Genomic DNA, 14,876 nt, shown 5'->3' with positions numbered 1-14,876 from the left:
CATTTGGGCCCACAATTGCTAGTTCTCTCTGCTCCGCTGCTGACCTTACTGTGGGTGGTCTCAGAGGACCGCCCACTGAGCTGAACCAGGTGACTCAGCAAGGATGAGAGAAAGAAAACTCTGGATATTTACTGAGAAAAAAAAAATACCCCCAAAAGATCCAGCTACTCAACGTGAATAAACAGTAACTGTGATTCACTGCACATAACAATGCATGGTAAACTTGCCTTGTGAAGTATCTACATCCCATTATAATGATCTGTAAAGACTATTATAGCAATTCTTTGACACAATATTTGAAAAGTAGAGTTGGTCAGCTGTTCTGCACATTGTGTCAAAATTCCATGATGAATAGACCAATAGAAAAGCTCTGAAAGGACTCGGAATAATGTTTTTTAAACACTGACTTCTATGGAAAGTTTATTTTCCCTTCTCCTATAATGATTTCACCTTGACCAGACTCTTCTGGGAGTCGTCAGCAAGCTCCTGACAGTATTCTGGTTGGATAGTTGACCACTCTTCTTGTCCGAATTGGTTTAGTTAAATGTTTTTGTTTCCTGGCACAGACCCAAGTTTAGAACACAGTCCAAATATTGGAGGTCAGGACTTGGAATGTAGAAAGTCATTGCAAAAGCTTAACGTTAGCCTGTGTTATCCAGTCATACCCACCTTTAATGTGTGTTGTGGTCACTGTCCTGTTGAATCACCCAACTGTGTCCAGGTTTGTAAAGGTGCCTTCGCCTAGCTGAAGGCAATCCTCCTTCTTCATTGTTCCATCCACTTTGCAAAGCACAGTGTACCAGCTCCAAAGCAACAAAAGAACATGATGCTACCACCACCATGCTTAACAGTTGGTACGATGTTCTTGGGTTGAATGCCTCAGCTTTGCCTCATCATCATTGTCTTTCTTAAACCATACCAGACATTTTTTGTCCATGTGGTTAACTGCAAACTTTAGTTATGCTTGAAGATGTAAATTTTTGGAGAAGGGGTTTCTTTCTTGGACAGCAGCTCCTCAGTCCATGCCAATGCAAATATTGCTTGACTGTAGACAATGACAGCGGGTTTCAGCATCTTGCAGATCATGGTGGGCCTGTCGCTTGAGGGCGCTTGAAGGTTCTTGGGTTGTTTTAGATCATTTAAACCAATTTCCTCTCAGCTGAGGTTCACAGTTTGGGTCCATGTTCACAATAAGTGTCTGTAAACTTCTGACTGCAACTTTATATATATGGAATATAGAATATTCTATATGAAGAATATATGTTCTTATTACACTTATTATTGTTATTGTTGTTGTTGATGACCAACAAAGTCTATAATAGTCAAAATCTTTAGTAGAACCACTCACTGTCTGTAAAGCCCACATGTTCTCTAAAATACATATACATTTTTACTGTCAAGACGTTAAGAGAGCAACCTCAACCTTCATTTTATTATGAGACAGATCTACAAAATCATCTCAGAGAATGCACCAGGCAGTGACAAACAGTCTCTACTCAACATGGTAGGGAGGAGAAGAGCCTTACTGCCCTAGTCAAAGGGTCCTGGACTAGCCCTGCATGACAAGATTTAGTGTTTTTCTTTGTTCTGACACACACACACACACACACTTGTTTAAGCATCTAGAATCACTTACTATTCTGTCATGCTGTTATTTTTTATTTACAGTAATAACTTAGATTTGAATAGCTGAGTTCAGAACAGCACAGGTCACTCGTGCACCTCTACATTTCTCTTAGTTTAATATAATATAATTATTGGAAAGCTGTGCACAAGATTGCACAAACTATCCTGTTAGAATCACTGTACATTTGTATGTAAAGAAATTGCAAAGTTCTAACAAAAAGTCTGTCAGATTCATGTTGTTAAAACCAAAGAATTTCTCACAGCGTCCATAATGATGGATCTCACAGCCCTCGTAAATTAAACAAATCCCTAATAGAAAAAAAGTTGGTGAATGTGAGAATCTTCATGAAAACTGGATAACGGTTGGTTAAATGATCCCCTTTGATTCCAAACTTTTAAACAATGGTGTATTTTTATTCAGCTCAGTGTTAAATTGCTTCCATGAGGAAATCTGAGTGTTAGAGTAGGGAAAAGTTGTGTGCACTGCATAGGCAGTCCAGGACCCTGGTATCATGTTCTGTTGATGTGCACCATAGGTCTGTTCCTGCAGTTCCTGACTGAGGCTTCAAAAAGAACCAAAAGCAAAAAAAAAAAAACACTCCCACCAAAAACATCTAACTTAGAAGTATGAATTTAAATGTTTTTTTCTTTTGTCAAACTATTGCTTAAAGATGTGCTTTTGTGTTTGCATGTGTCTGTGTTAAAAAGTGAGTTTGTGTTCAAACAGTGCTAGTAGCAGTAGGCAGGCCCAGCCCAAGAGCAGACCAATGTTCTGCAGGAGAAACATGAGATATGGATGTGGAGAGTGAACTCTACTCATTTCAGGCATCTGGAGAGAAAGCGACAGAGAGAGAGATAATTAGAATAATGTAAAGATGATAGACAGAAGCAGATAGTGGCTCAAGCGGAAAGCTGTAAAAACTGAAGGCAACGTTAGTCTGAATCACTGAACTGCTCACTTACCATCTCCACCAGTGACAAGTAGAGGAATATGCCGGCTGTGACGGTGAAGATCCACAGCTGAACCTCCGTGTCCGAGGAGACAAAAAGGCCAATGTAGAGCCCCATGAAGGCTGTGAGGGCACTGAGGAAATTCATCAGCATGGCACGGCGCACAGACAGACCACAGCTCAGTAACACTGCAAAGTCACCTACAGAGAGAAACACCACAGCCTGTTCTCATACAGAGGCTATTCACCATTCACTGTTCAGCACTGTCGTTTTTATGCCAGGATGTGGATTAACTCCTCTGCACTGAGCTGTTTGAACAATTAAGCCCTATGTCAAATAAGGTTGCAGAGTATTACATATGTATTATGCAAATTGTTATTTTTCACAGTCATATTACTATTAAAATCATATTTTCTCTTTTTTAAGTTCTAATCCTAAGAACAACTGCTATTCTTATAAAAACACTCTGCCTCTGAAATGATCAGTTTAAAGATTGCTCTTAGTGCTGATGTTTACATAATGAAAATAATGGCTTTTCGATGTGGCTTTTGTCCATCACTCCGTCCATTGTTCCCTCACTTCTAGTTCTTGTTTACTGAAATTTGGACTGAGTGGTCTAAGTGTGCTGCCACTATAATCTGAGGGTCGCTGGTTCCAATTCAGGGTCATGTTGCTTGCCATCTGCAGCCGGAGTCTGAGAGAGCACAATTGACACAATTGGGGTAATGACATTGATGTGGGGTAATCCTCCCCATATCACTATCCTAGTGTGATGTTGGTCAGCACAGGTGTCTGTTAGCTGTTGTATCAGAACTGGGCATCCGTGCTTTCCTCCGAGCGTGTTAGCTGCCTAGCGATGCTGCATCAGCAGCAGTTCGAAAAGAGACAGTGGCAATGATAAAGACAATAATTGAAAAAAAAAAGCTGTGAAATTACACATAAAAGGCTACATTACAAACAGCAACATAAGACAACAACAGAGGCTTTTTTAATTTATATAATTAAGAAATAAAGGTAAAAAATGAAAACAATTACATACAGATTATACTATGACTTTACCATAGTTTTTAAGGGAGCTGTGTATTTTGTGAGAACTGGAAGCCACTGCATTGTGTTGACTGGCACACATACATTGACAGAAAGGGTAAAGGCCTAACTGTATTTGAGAATTCTTTAACAAAACCCAAATAAATTGAACAGGTTATTTTGAGTCATAAATCTTTGCATTGCGTTCATTGACAATATGGCCACAATGCTACAGTTTGTAAAGAAAATAAAAAAAGTTTATTTAATAGTTAAATATACCACTATGATTTTTATGTCATCTTTCTGAATTTATTATATAGTTTTACTGCTGTGATTTGACTCTTTGCATGGAAAATCTGAGGTCTTTGAGAATGATAATTGCATTTTTAGTGTTTATTTTAACATTCTTTGTAAGTTGTTTTCTTAGGAACACTTCTGTGAACCCAGCCCCAGAATCGGTAACACTGAAATCTGCTGATACTACTGATACGATTCAATGCAACAGCAAAGAACAACTAGAAAAACTGCAAGAACTTTTCACCTACAGTATTTTGGACACTGCATAATAGCTTGTTTACACACAGCCTTTGCAGCATGATTAATAACTGAGGACATCAGAAGGCCTGCAGCTCAAGAGCTAATGCCGTTTTGGTGCTGTTTTCTATAAAGTGTATTCATTCAAAAGTTTGAAAGAGTTTGAAAGAGGACCATGACTGTCCTGCTGCTTCCCATATAATTCTCTTATAAATTTCCTTCTCTAACTTCATGAAGTTATTGTTCTCCATCACAATCCCACCTCATCCTTGTTCTTCAGTTCTCCCATAGTCCTATCTCTGGTCATTAAGGAGAGTCTGGGTGGCTGTTAGCTTAATGTCAAAGCCATTTAGGACTTCAGGACTTCAAGTTCTCACCACCCCTCCCCCCTGCCACAACCTCACTTCCCGCAGTCAAGATAATGGTTGTATATAAAATCATGACATCTCAAAGAACTATTTGAATGCTGGTTGAAGGTTTATTTAGACTGGTGGAGAACCTGTGGTAGACAGTTCAATGGAGAACCTTTAAAAAGTGGCACCAAAAAGGATTCCACTATTGTTACAAGTCAAGAAAAGACCCCTTACTAAATCAACTCACCCATTTCATGTGGAATCTCATGGCACAGTATGGCCACTGTAGTTGCTATACCAGTCTCGGCTGAGTTGGAGAAAGCAGCCCCCACAACCAAGCCATCTGCAAAGTTATGGAGGCTGTCGCCCACTATCACCATTATGGCCAGCAGTGGAATGCCCTGTTCTGGGACAATATGGGCGAGAACAGAAAAATCAGATGGGGACGAACATTGGCATGCAAAATGGTCACAATTTCTATTTCTGGGAATAGTTACGTGAGTACAAGCTAAACTGATCGCCAAAAAATATTACGTTAATTTAATAGGGCAATTGCGGTGGTCAAGTTGAAGTCTGAACCAGAAAAAAACGTTCAGGGAGAACTGCTTGTAGGACTGCTGGAAAGGCAACAAACTGAAAAAGACCTGTGTGACTGAAAAAGACCTCTGCAGTGGTGGTGCACTGTTCTACTGTGCAGTGATACCTGTACAAATATGACCTTCATAGAACAGTCACAGAAGAAATGTACAATTCACAAAATTTGAAAAAGCATGAGACGTTTTAAAATTAACATCTCAATACGCTTAATATTTTCTATGGACTAATGAAGTTAAAACATTCAGTTTCACTGAGCAAAGGTATGTCTGGTGAAAAAGGGTGCAGATTTTCATGAAAATAACTCCTCTCCAACTGTTAAGCACAGGGGTCATGCTTTGGGCTTGTGTTGCAGCCAGTAGCACATGGAACATTCACTGGTAGAGATCTTCAAGGGTCCCACAGTCAAGAGCTCAAAGAACCACTTGGATGCTTAAATATGTATATAAAATATGTGTCAAAAATCCTAGGGACCCCGCACTTTTGTCTAAGCATGTCAGTTGCCACATCTGTGGCAGTTGGAAAAGAGGTGGTGGTTGGCTTCACGTAAGAGAAGAGATGTCCTTACCCTTCTAGTGTCAGGAGCATTGTTAGTACTAGTGGGAGTATGAATGGCACCAAATTAGGAGAAAAAAAGGAGAATTCGACAAAGCCAAAGATGGTGATACTAAGTTGGACAAAAGTACTAAGATGGAAATAAAAAGGTTTCCTTTTTATCATCAAATATGAAAGAAATGTGTCATCTTCAACTTGATGCTTCTGGAAAAAGTGGTCATCTTTTACTTACTTGGCTATTTGGAGTAACAGTTTGTCTTTAGGGATGCTCAAACTGTACAATATGGTGTGAGTGTTCACTTACTCTGCTGCTGAGCAGGCTCCACAGTGGGCTCCACTGGTGATATTTCTGTACATTCCATGTCCTCTAAAGTTCTCTACAAAAAAAGTTAACAAAAGGTCCACTCAGTCACACACTGTGCTTTTGTTCAATAGATTACTCATGTCGCATGTCCTGCTGATACACAGGGCAGCACCAAAGGAACACGTAGCACCACACTGACCAGCTGCATGGTAGATGCTGATTTCCCTCGCTGTCCTTCTCCATTACAGCTCACCTCCACACACAAGCCATGAGAGTGACTCTGTGAGAGGAAACGCACATACATGAAGATGCTTTCACGAACACACAAAAATGTCATAATATTACTAACTGGAAATTACTTATTATATTATTTTAATTGTATATACAGTAGAGAGAGAGAGAGAGAGAGAGAGAGTAAATTCATTCACTAGATGGCACCATTGAGTTTGATGCATGCAATAAGGAAAATGTGAAGGTATGGGAGAAGAACATAGTGTGGTGGAACTGAGGCATCATGGTGTTGTGGAAGGACTTACATGCCTATGAGACGGTATTACAAAGGAAAAGATTCTTTCTAATAGGAAGAAACCATAGATCCCAGCAATGATACCCAAAATCTTCCACAGGTAGTCCTTTTCTTCCCTGAGCTCATGGTCTTCGTGGTGACTTCCATCATGAAGACCCAGGATCTTCATTACATGATCAAAATGAATGAAAAAAAAATCTTAGATCTAGAATAGTATCCTATGTATTTCTGTTATATTTCCCTCTGTTCTTTTTATTATAGTACTCTAGCAGTTAATGTATAGTGCCCAAAACCTAAAGACCAACAAGCACCTTCCTCTGAAGGTAGTCAGCATTAGAGGGGACTGCTAGCTGCTACGAGTGCTGGCAGACACCCAGGCTGGTTAGCTCATTGTTTACACTGATTCTTCTAAATGAAAGCACTGCCAGTAACTGTCTCAAGGACTGGACCCTTGGCCATGGATTGTGAGTAACCTTGCAAGGAATTAGACTGAAAACCCAGTACTAAAAACTAGTTCAGTAGTAGTTCCAGAAACAGCAAATGACTGAATGAAGTTGAAACTGTTGAAAGTTGAAATCTGACACAATGAAGTTTACTGGGTGCACTTCAACATAAGTACAGTGCTGTTCTTCTGAATTACTCACGGACACTAAGAGCTCTTCAGAGCTTTCCTGGCAGTTGTAGTTTTTCTTTACCAGTACAACTGAAGCTGGGCTCTGACATTTGCCGAAAAGGGGTTTAGGTTTTTTTGGTGCATCAAGGACCCTTACATGTTGATTTAAGACTACAGGCAAAGTTAACTGAACTCTGCAGCCCTATTTTAGAATATCCACATTCAAGATATCAACCCTGTCAGAGTACTCGAGGCAGTGTTGTAGCTGTGCTACCTGTGGTATCAGATGAAGGAGTGCATCTCCAGACAGTGTGCCCACAGCAAGCCCAACAAACAGCTGAAGGATGAGAGTGTACGTCTCCTTACAGGAATTAAAGAAGATCAGACAGATTCCCAGCATCGAGCCCACTGTGATCAGCACCACTGCCACTGTACTGTAGCCATACTCTACAGGGGGAAGAATAGTGAAGGAAAAATAGAAGATTAGGAGATAGGAAGTAAAGGTGGGTAATGTGAGTGGGTAATGATGGAGGAGAGGAGCCTTTTTTGTAGGTGGTGACGGAAGCAGAGTGCGTAAACATTAATTTGTCCATGTATATTGTTTCAGGGACAGATTTGTTCACATTACAGTACAAGTCACTGGCATTTACAAATCTGAATTGATTAATAAGGCATGTAATGTAAACGTGGCCTTAGTATCTAAAAATGCTGTGTTTGTGTGTATGTGAGACCAAAAAACAGAAGTAGTTGCAGCTTTAAAAATAATTGGATATGTGTGGATGGGGCCTAAATCTTTTTTATAATAAATGCAGTCCATCAATTCAGAAACAGAAATACTGATAATATCCAATATATTTCGAAAAGAATGTTGTGACTCAAGTTATCTTGATAACATATTGCTACCTATTATTATACATATATAAAATAATGCTGTCCTGTATTTAGGAAAATAGTGACTAATGAGAGCGATAATTTGATGCTATGTTATGTTATATTTATGATACTGTTTGAGAATGCAGTGTTTTGTTCTTATGTGCTGTTTATGCAATCAATATATATATTATATTTTAAATGGCCATTTTCATTATACATAAAGCTGAGTTCTCTAGAAGTATTACCATCAAACCCTCTCAGCTGAAAATAATCAATTACAGAGCCAAAATCAGTTAACCCCTTAAAAAGCCTATGGACCGCCGGTGGGCCGATAAAGTGTTATTACAAACTTCTATTCCCAAAGAATAGAAGTTTATACAGACGTTGCTGTAGTGTGGAGTGTTAAAAGGTTAAGGGAGGTTCTTACTCTCGATGGCAGTTGGGGGTGGTGCTCTAGCTGTAAATTGTGCGGGGTCACAGGCATCACCCAATAGCTGCTGAATGATTGCAGGACAGATGTGCCTGAAGTGATCTCTGGAGATTGGTGAATGGGGATCCAGGACGAAGATGTCCAGCAGCTGACTGGCTGAGAAACACATCTGAGGGAGGATTTGAATAAAAAAGTACAGTCAGATTCAGATCTTTATGCTAAGAGAAACAGGTACATATGTATAACAGAATAACCTCAAACCATCAACTAGATATTTCAAGGAAAGCCCAATGCTGCCATGACAATCAAGCCCATGATGAGAGTATGTAAACTTCTGACCACAACTGTACACTGTATATTCTCATACAGTGCAGTGAGCAAGTGTATTAATAGTAGCTACAGTTCTGGAAATCCCCACAGCTAGTCAAGCACAGTTTGTTTATTTCCCCGCTGTAACACATTCAGTAAAAATCTTGTAGTTACACTGACCACATTCCCAATCTGGAAATCTACAACCAGGACAGTGGTCGCTCCAGGACCATAGCGGGGTGCAGCACATTTGCACAACCAGTGTGTTTACATTCAGATCTGTTTTCATTTGTAAGATCATCGCCTGACCTGCGTCCAGTCCCTGGGTCCTTTAACTAACTCCTGACTGCATGTGTCCAGTTGATTTGGGGCAGAGTCTGTTGTGCTCCGCCTCTGCCTGCCATGTGAGCTGCGGACCACACTTCCTCCTACACCAAGCTGGTGTAATAGCTGTTCCAGATCTGAGGACAATATGACATGAATACTTGTTACTGATCTTATATGGGGGGCAGGTTCACATTAGGAATGCATCAACATACTGGACTAATACTGGTAACCAGTAATTAATACCTGCTTGGGACCAGAAATAATAGCTGAAAATACCACTCTTATGCATCCTAAAAAGGTTTACACTGTAATCCTCATGTTTAAACCATAAATATGCATCATTGATTGATGTTTACCCATGACATGCAGGTCACTGGTGCGGTTGAGAGACTGGAAGATGTAGTCAGTGAAGAAAGCTGGTGAGGGGAGGTTTCTCAGACTGATGCAGTGACCCTGACGTAAATGGCTTATAATGGCTGCAGCCAGTCGAGGAACAGAGGAGGAATCCACACCTCTGCTGTCCGTCATGCCAGCCTCCTTCATCAGATGTGCTGCATCAATACACTGATAACACACAAACCCGTGTTCAGTCTTCTTACGCAATACCCATGTACTGCATGAAGTTAATTATTTCTTTATTAATATTTGCATTATATTACTGTTGATGTTCTGATTATTTTAGTAAAGGAATAGTTTGGTGAAAAAGCCCTTCCCTAGATTCAGCTGATCAGCCAAGACATTCAGTATCTGACGTGTTCTTTAATTTACAATGGGAGAGGCTAGGCTAACATTGCTAACAATGCTAACATATCTTTATGGTAAATACATGCCCAATTCATAATTCATAATTTTAGCTTCAGAAAATCTTCAAAAAGCTTTGTAAAGATGTTTTAATCATTTTGGAAAACAAAATAGACAGAATTTCTGTATCTATATTATATATTTTTAGCTGCATGGCATCCGGCTACAAACAACCTCATTGTGGGAGAAAAATGCCACAGATTGAGGTAAATGATGTGAGGTAAACATGGCTGCAGTTATTTAAAAGTTCTACCCACTACTTAACCATGTGAAGTTTTAGTTTTCATTGGGGTAAGCGATAAATGTCTTTGGCTTTTTGCCAAACTATGGGAGAGGCTACGTTGAGCAAATATTGCTAACGTCATCTCGGGAAATATATACCTAGCTACATCTTTTCTTCATTTTATGTGGCTTCAAAAATCTTTCAAAAAGTAAATATTATATTTCTTTACATTTGTAAAATGTCATGGATGGATCTTATTTAAAAGTTAAGCTAAAACTAAGTACACTTCCATCTGCATAACGGCCAACTTTGTAGTAACTGTTCTGCTTTCAAATGACCTCCATTAACGAAAAAGACGCCTTAAACCACGCTGAGGTCAAAGCGGCTCCGGACGCTCAAAATTGGTGCCCAATATTCAACTATATGGAAAAGCTTATTTCCATTATTATGTTTCCATGAGGGGCAGTGCTAAGTGATCAATGTTCATTTGACGTTTTACTGAACTATGGTAAAGGCTAGGCTAACACTGCTAACAATGCTAAGATGTAACTATATTAGTACCTAGCTAGCTAGCTATATATATAGCATCCGGCTCAGTAGTGCTATTCTGCTTTCATAGACCCAGTGGGAGAAAAATACCACGTATTGTGCTGAGGTAAACAGTGAGGTAAATGTGACTGAGATTCGTTGAAATTGGTGCTCACTATTCAACTGTGTGGAGAAGCTTATTTTTAGTTTTCCTCAGGGGTAAGTGATTAATGTTCATTTGACTTTTTGACAAACTATGCGAGAGGTTAGGTTAACGTCGAACAAATGTTGCTAACATCATCTCGGGAAATACATGTATACTATCTTTTTGTCTTTAAAATCTTTCAAAAAAGTAAATAAATATTTGTAACAATTTTGTAAAACGAAATAGCTGAACCTTATTTAAACGTTAATCTGAAACTAAATACATTACTGTCTGTTTAATGTCTAACTGTGTGTTCTGCTTTGAAATAGCCTCAATGAACAGAGTTACGCCACGAAGCATGCTGAGGTAAAAGTGGTCCCGGTGGCTGAAAATTGGTGCTATTCAACTATGTGGAGAAGCTTACTTAGCTAAGTTTTCATCTTAGGGGTAAGTGATCAATGTTCATTTGACATTTTTCCAAACTATAGGAGAGGCTAGGTTAACATTGAGCAAATATTGCCAACATCATCTCAGGAAATTCCTGCCTACATCTTTTTCTTTTTTGTTTTGCTTCAAAAATCTTTCAAAAAGTAAATATTATATTTTATTTTAATGGCATGGATGGATCTTATTAAAACATTAGGCTAAAACTATAAGTATGTCACCATCTGCATAACGGCCAACTTTTTAGTACTGTTCTGCTTTCAAATGGCCTCAGTTAACACAAGGGCACCACAAACTATGGGAGAGGCTAGATTATTGGTGAGCAAATATTGCTAACATCATCTTAGTAATCAGGGGTAAGTGATAAATGATGTAATTAGACATAATTAAGGAATTATATGAACTATTTCTTACTTTAATAATCATACCAGTCCTGCATTATATTATTACCAGATCTCACATACAGATGGTATATAAACACGACACAGACATGGCTTCTAACCTGGTTGTGTGTGAAGTCGGTTCTTTCCTCTGGCTGGTAGTTCTGATTGATGACTTGTAGGATGCTCTCTGTCTCATTGGCTGAGAGGAACCCTCCGTCCTCCAGTGAGTGGAGCGTGGTCAGAGCCCGGACATAGTGTGAGTAATCAGGAGAGGAGGATGAGGAGGATGAAAGCGAGGAAGACGAGACATCGGAGGAGCAGAGGTGTCTCATGTTGACGATGTAATAGAGGAGGACAGTGGAAATCTTAAGGTAATCCTCCTCACTGACGTAGTCTTTCCCATCGTCCTCCATTAGTGACAGCAACCAGCTTTCAGGGAGGCACTGTTGCCGTGAAATTAGAAGCACAGGACTGTTAAAGGCATAACAGTTTTAACAGTGTTTACACCCTACATAACACTCTTTTATGAATGAGAAAGAGTTATCTACAAATAAATAAGCAAAAGTGTTTAAAAAGTGGATGTACAAGATTGGTGGATGTACAAAGAATTCTTTGGAATGAATTGGAATTCTGGATTGTGAATGTGATCCAATCATTATCTAGGTCACATTTATAGACAAACACAATCCAATTAAAATAATAACATGCAATCCAGATGTAAAGATTGGTGAAATAAAAAAGAGGAATTGTTTTGGAATGCCCAAATCAGAGTCCTGATCTTCACTGTATTGAGATCCTAGAAATAGTCACATTACAACGTGACAGGGTGTTATGTTATGGGGTGGTGAATTACACCCTAAAACCTAAAGGTTCCTAAACCTACTAATGAACACATGTACAGAGAGAAAATGTGTAAAACTCTGGTGGACGTGATCGCTGCTAAAGTGGGGGATCTAAAAGTTATTCAGTTAATAGGATCACTTACTTTTTCTAGCCTGCACTATGGATGTTTACACAGTGTGCTCAATAAAAGCAAACAACACAAACAAATGTTTAGTTAAATTGTCTTATGTCTTGAGTGATCAACAACACAAAGTACATGCTGAACCATCATTTACACATTGGGGCGGTTAACTGGTCCTCTGTCACTTACCTCATCGCAGAGCTGCTGGGTTCCACCGATGCGTTCTGGACACTGGACAACATTGAAGATCTCGCTGACCAACGGACCTACATCTGCCCGTCGCAAGGCCCCCTGACCTCCTTTAATCAAGGGCAACCAGCTTCCCAGAGCACTGAGAAACCCCAGCAGAGACCACGGCCTGCACAACCCACGCATTGCAGCGTACACACATGCAGGCGCTCACACTCTCTCTCTCTCACACACACACACACACACACACACACAAACACACTGACTTGCACAGAAAGTAGCGAGAAAGGCGTGTAGGATATAAGAGTTATAGTGTAGGCTGAAGGGGACTGAGAAAGAGTGAGAGACAGAGAGAAGCTATAGCATGTGAAAAGCAGAGAGAGAGAGAGAGAGAGAGAGAGAGAGAGAGCAATTGAATGAATTGTAATTAAGGGGCTTTTCTAATGGCCTTAGGAACAGCAGGAGGACAGAGAGAGGCCCCTCCAGCACTAATGAGCTTCACACACACACACACACACATACATACACACACAAGTTTTAGACTGACTCCCACTCTCCCTGTCCCAGAACCAAACACACAAATACACACATGCACACAGAGCAAGAGAGAGAAATCATAAAAGGTATGTTCATTCTCCAAAAAGGCAGAAAATCCCTGTAATTATACAAATGACCCCTTTTATTCAGACATATTCGCAATAAATGTGACTGAGTGGTAAATTACACCCTAAAATGATGGCTGTTCTTCATTTGGTCAAGTTCCTGACCTAGTTCCTGACCTGTCCAAGTCCATTAAAAACATCATTGCCTTTGCATTAGTGGCGTAAACTAACGGTAGTGTAAATATTTTGCGTGACGGGGTGGTTGGGTTGAGCTTGACAGACCCTGTCTAACATGAAAAAGCAGCACAAACACAATGTAACAGAAGGCCAGGACTTGACTTATTTGTTCCGGACTGCTTCAAAGGCTCAAATGATATTACTTCCACTTACACATAATTAACAGACAAAACAAGTTAGTGTGACGGGGTGGTAAGTTCAAACTCAGGGACGCGAGGACTTAGGACACAAGTCATACTTTTTTGTTGGAAAAAATAAGGTTTTATTTTGATAATGCATATTGGCATGTATATTTGGTGATATACATAAATGTCATGCTGGTCAATATAGACATGTGGAAATGGTCATTTACTAATAGAAAAATAAAAAAAATAGCCTGTTACTCTTCAAGATGCAGTATTTTCTCGTATAGCATTTAACAAAACAACTTAATGTAATAGCTTTAAGCTTTGGCAAACTTCTTAGTGCTTAATGCAGCTCATCAAACCTTGTGGACACAAACGGAACCCGCTTTGTAGAATGACAAGACTCGAAAGCCTGCCTGGTTCTAGGTGGCCAGTAGTGACTTTTGGCTGCACTCACAGGACCTGGTTGCGTTTGTGTCTCTCTCAACCCCCCCCCCAAACTCTGTTTATATGGAGGTCTGGACCTCAGTTCCTCACTCTCATACCCTTGTAACATGCTTTATTACCCTGGATAGTTCACAGTAGCTACAGCATAGTGATCTGAACAGCTACCAACACTAAAACTAAAAAATAAGCATGGTCTTAAGGGGTTAACTCCCCCTCTCCCCGCTGTGTCTTAGTCACTGCTCAGTGGCCGACCACAACAATCCCAGCACAAACTCTGGCCGCTGGAGTGAACAAGCTGCCCGCCTCCAAAACAAAAACAAAATGATCTCCATGTCCATTGGTTCACAGATCTGACTAAACTAAAACACACAGCACTCAATTATCTCCAAACTATTAAGATCCCAAGCAGAAAAGATCTCTCCGAACATTTCTCACACACACGCCTCTAATCAAGTTCTGTATCGACAAATTGTCCACTTAGAAAGTTTCCTACCTTGGCTTTTTCGTCCTCTTATGTCCTGTGTGCCTCTGAGGGGAGGGATGTTTCCCTTCTCTCAGGTTAAGGAGGCAGAGAACACAAATAGGGAATTCCAGAGCACGAGTGAAAAACCCTCTTATGAGCAAATATGCTTGTGCCACTTTCAGAGGATTAGTAGTCACTGCCTCAGCCTCATAGGTCAGTGGTTACTATGGCAATATCAGCCTCATTTTAGCAATGGCCATGCAGGGATCAAGGGGGCGGTAGGAAACACAGACAGAGTTTAAGA

The 14,876-nt window shown here is 40.0% G+C and overlaps 1 protein-coding gene across 1 annotated transcript; it reads right to left on the bottom strand.

Moving 5' to 3' along the window:
• Window positions 1–1,719: 1,719 nt before the first annotated feature.
• On the bottom strand, window positions 1,720–14,736 carry LOC140561674 (zinc transporter ZIP12-like). Its single transcript, XM_072686908.1, has 13 exons — window positions 14,603–14,736; window positions 12,699–13,256; window positions 11,665–11,988; window positions 9,378–9,585; window positions 9,004–9,155; window positions 8,383–8,554; window positions 7,357–7,529; window positions 6,480–6,632; window positions 6,143–6,223; window positions 5,944–6,016; window positions 4,738–4,896; window positions 2,590–2,777; window positions 1,720–2,455 (listed from the first exon to the last, which is right to left on the bottom strand). The coding sequence occupies exons 2-13, from the start codon at window positions 12,882–12,884 to the stop codon at window positions 2,327–2,329; spliced, it is 1,998 nt and encodes a 665-aa protein (XP_072543009.1). The 5' UTR covers window positions 12,885–13,256; window positions 14,603–14,736; the 3' UTR covers window positions 1,720–2,326.
• Between the last annotated feature and the right edge of the window lie 140 nt (window positions 14,737–14,876).

Source organism: Salminus brasiliensis, chromosome 9 (genome assembly GCF_030463535.1).
Source record: "Salminus brasiliensis chromosome 9, fSalBra1.hap2, whole genome shotgun sequence".
Taxonomy (NCBI): Eukaryota; Metazoa; Chordata; class Actinopteri; order Characiformes; family Bryconidae; genus Salminus; species Salminus brasiliensis.
The sequence above is the reverse complement of the archived record's forward strand: the minus strand, read 5'-3'. Positions and strand labels throughout refer to the sequence as shown.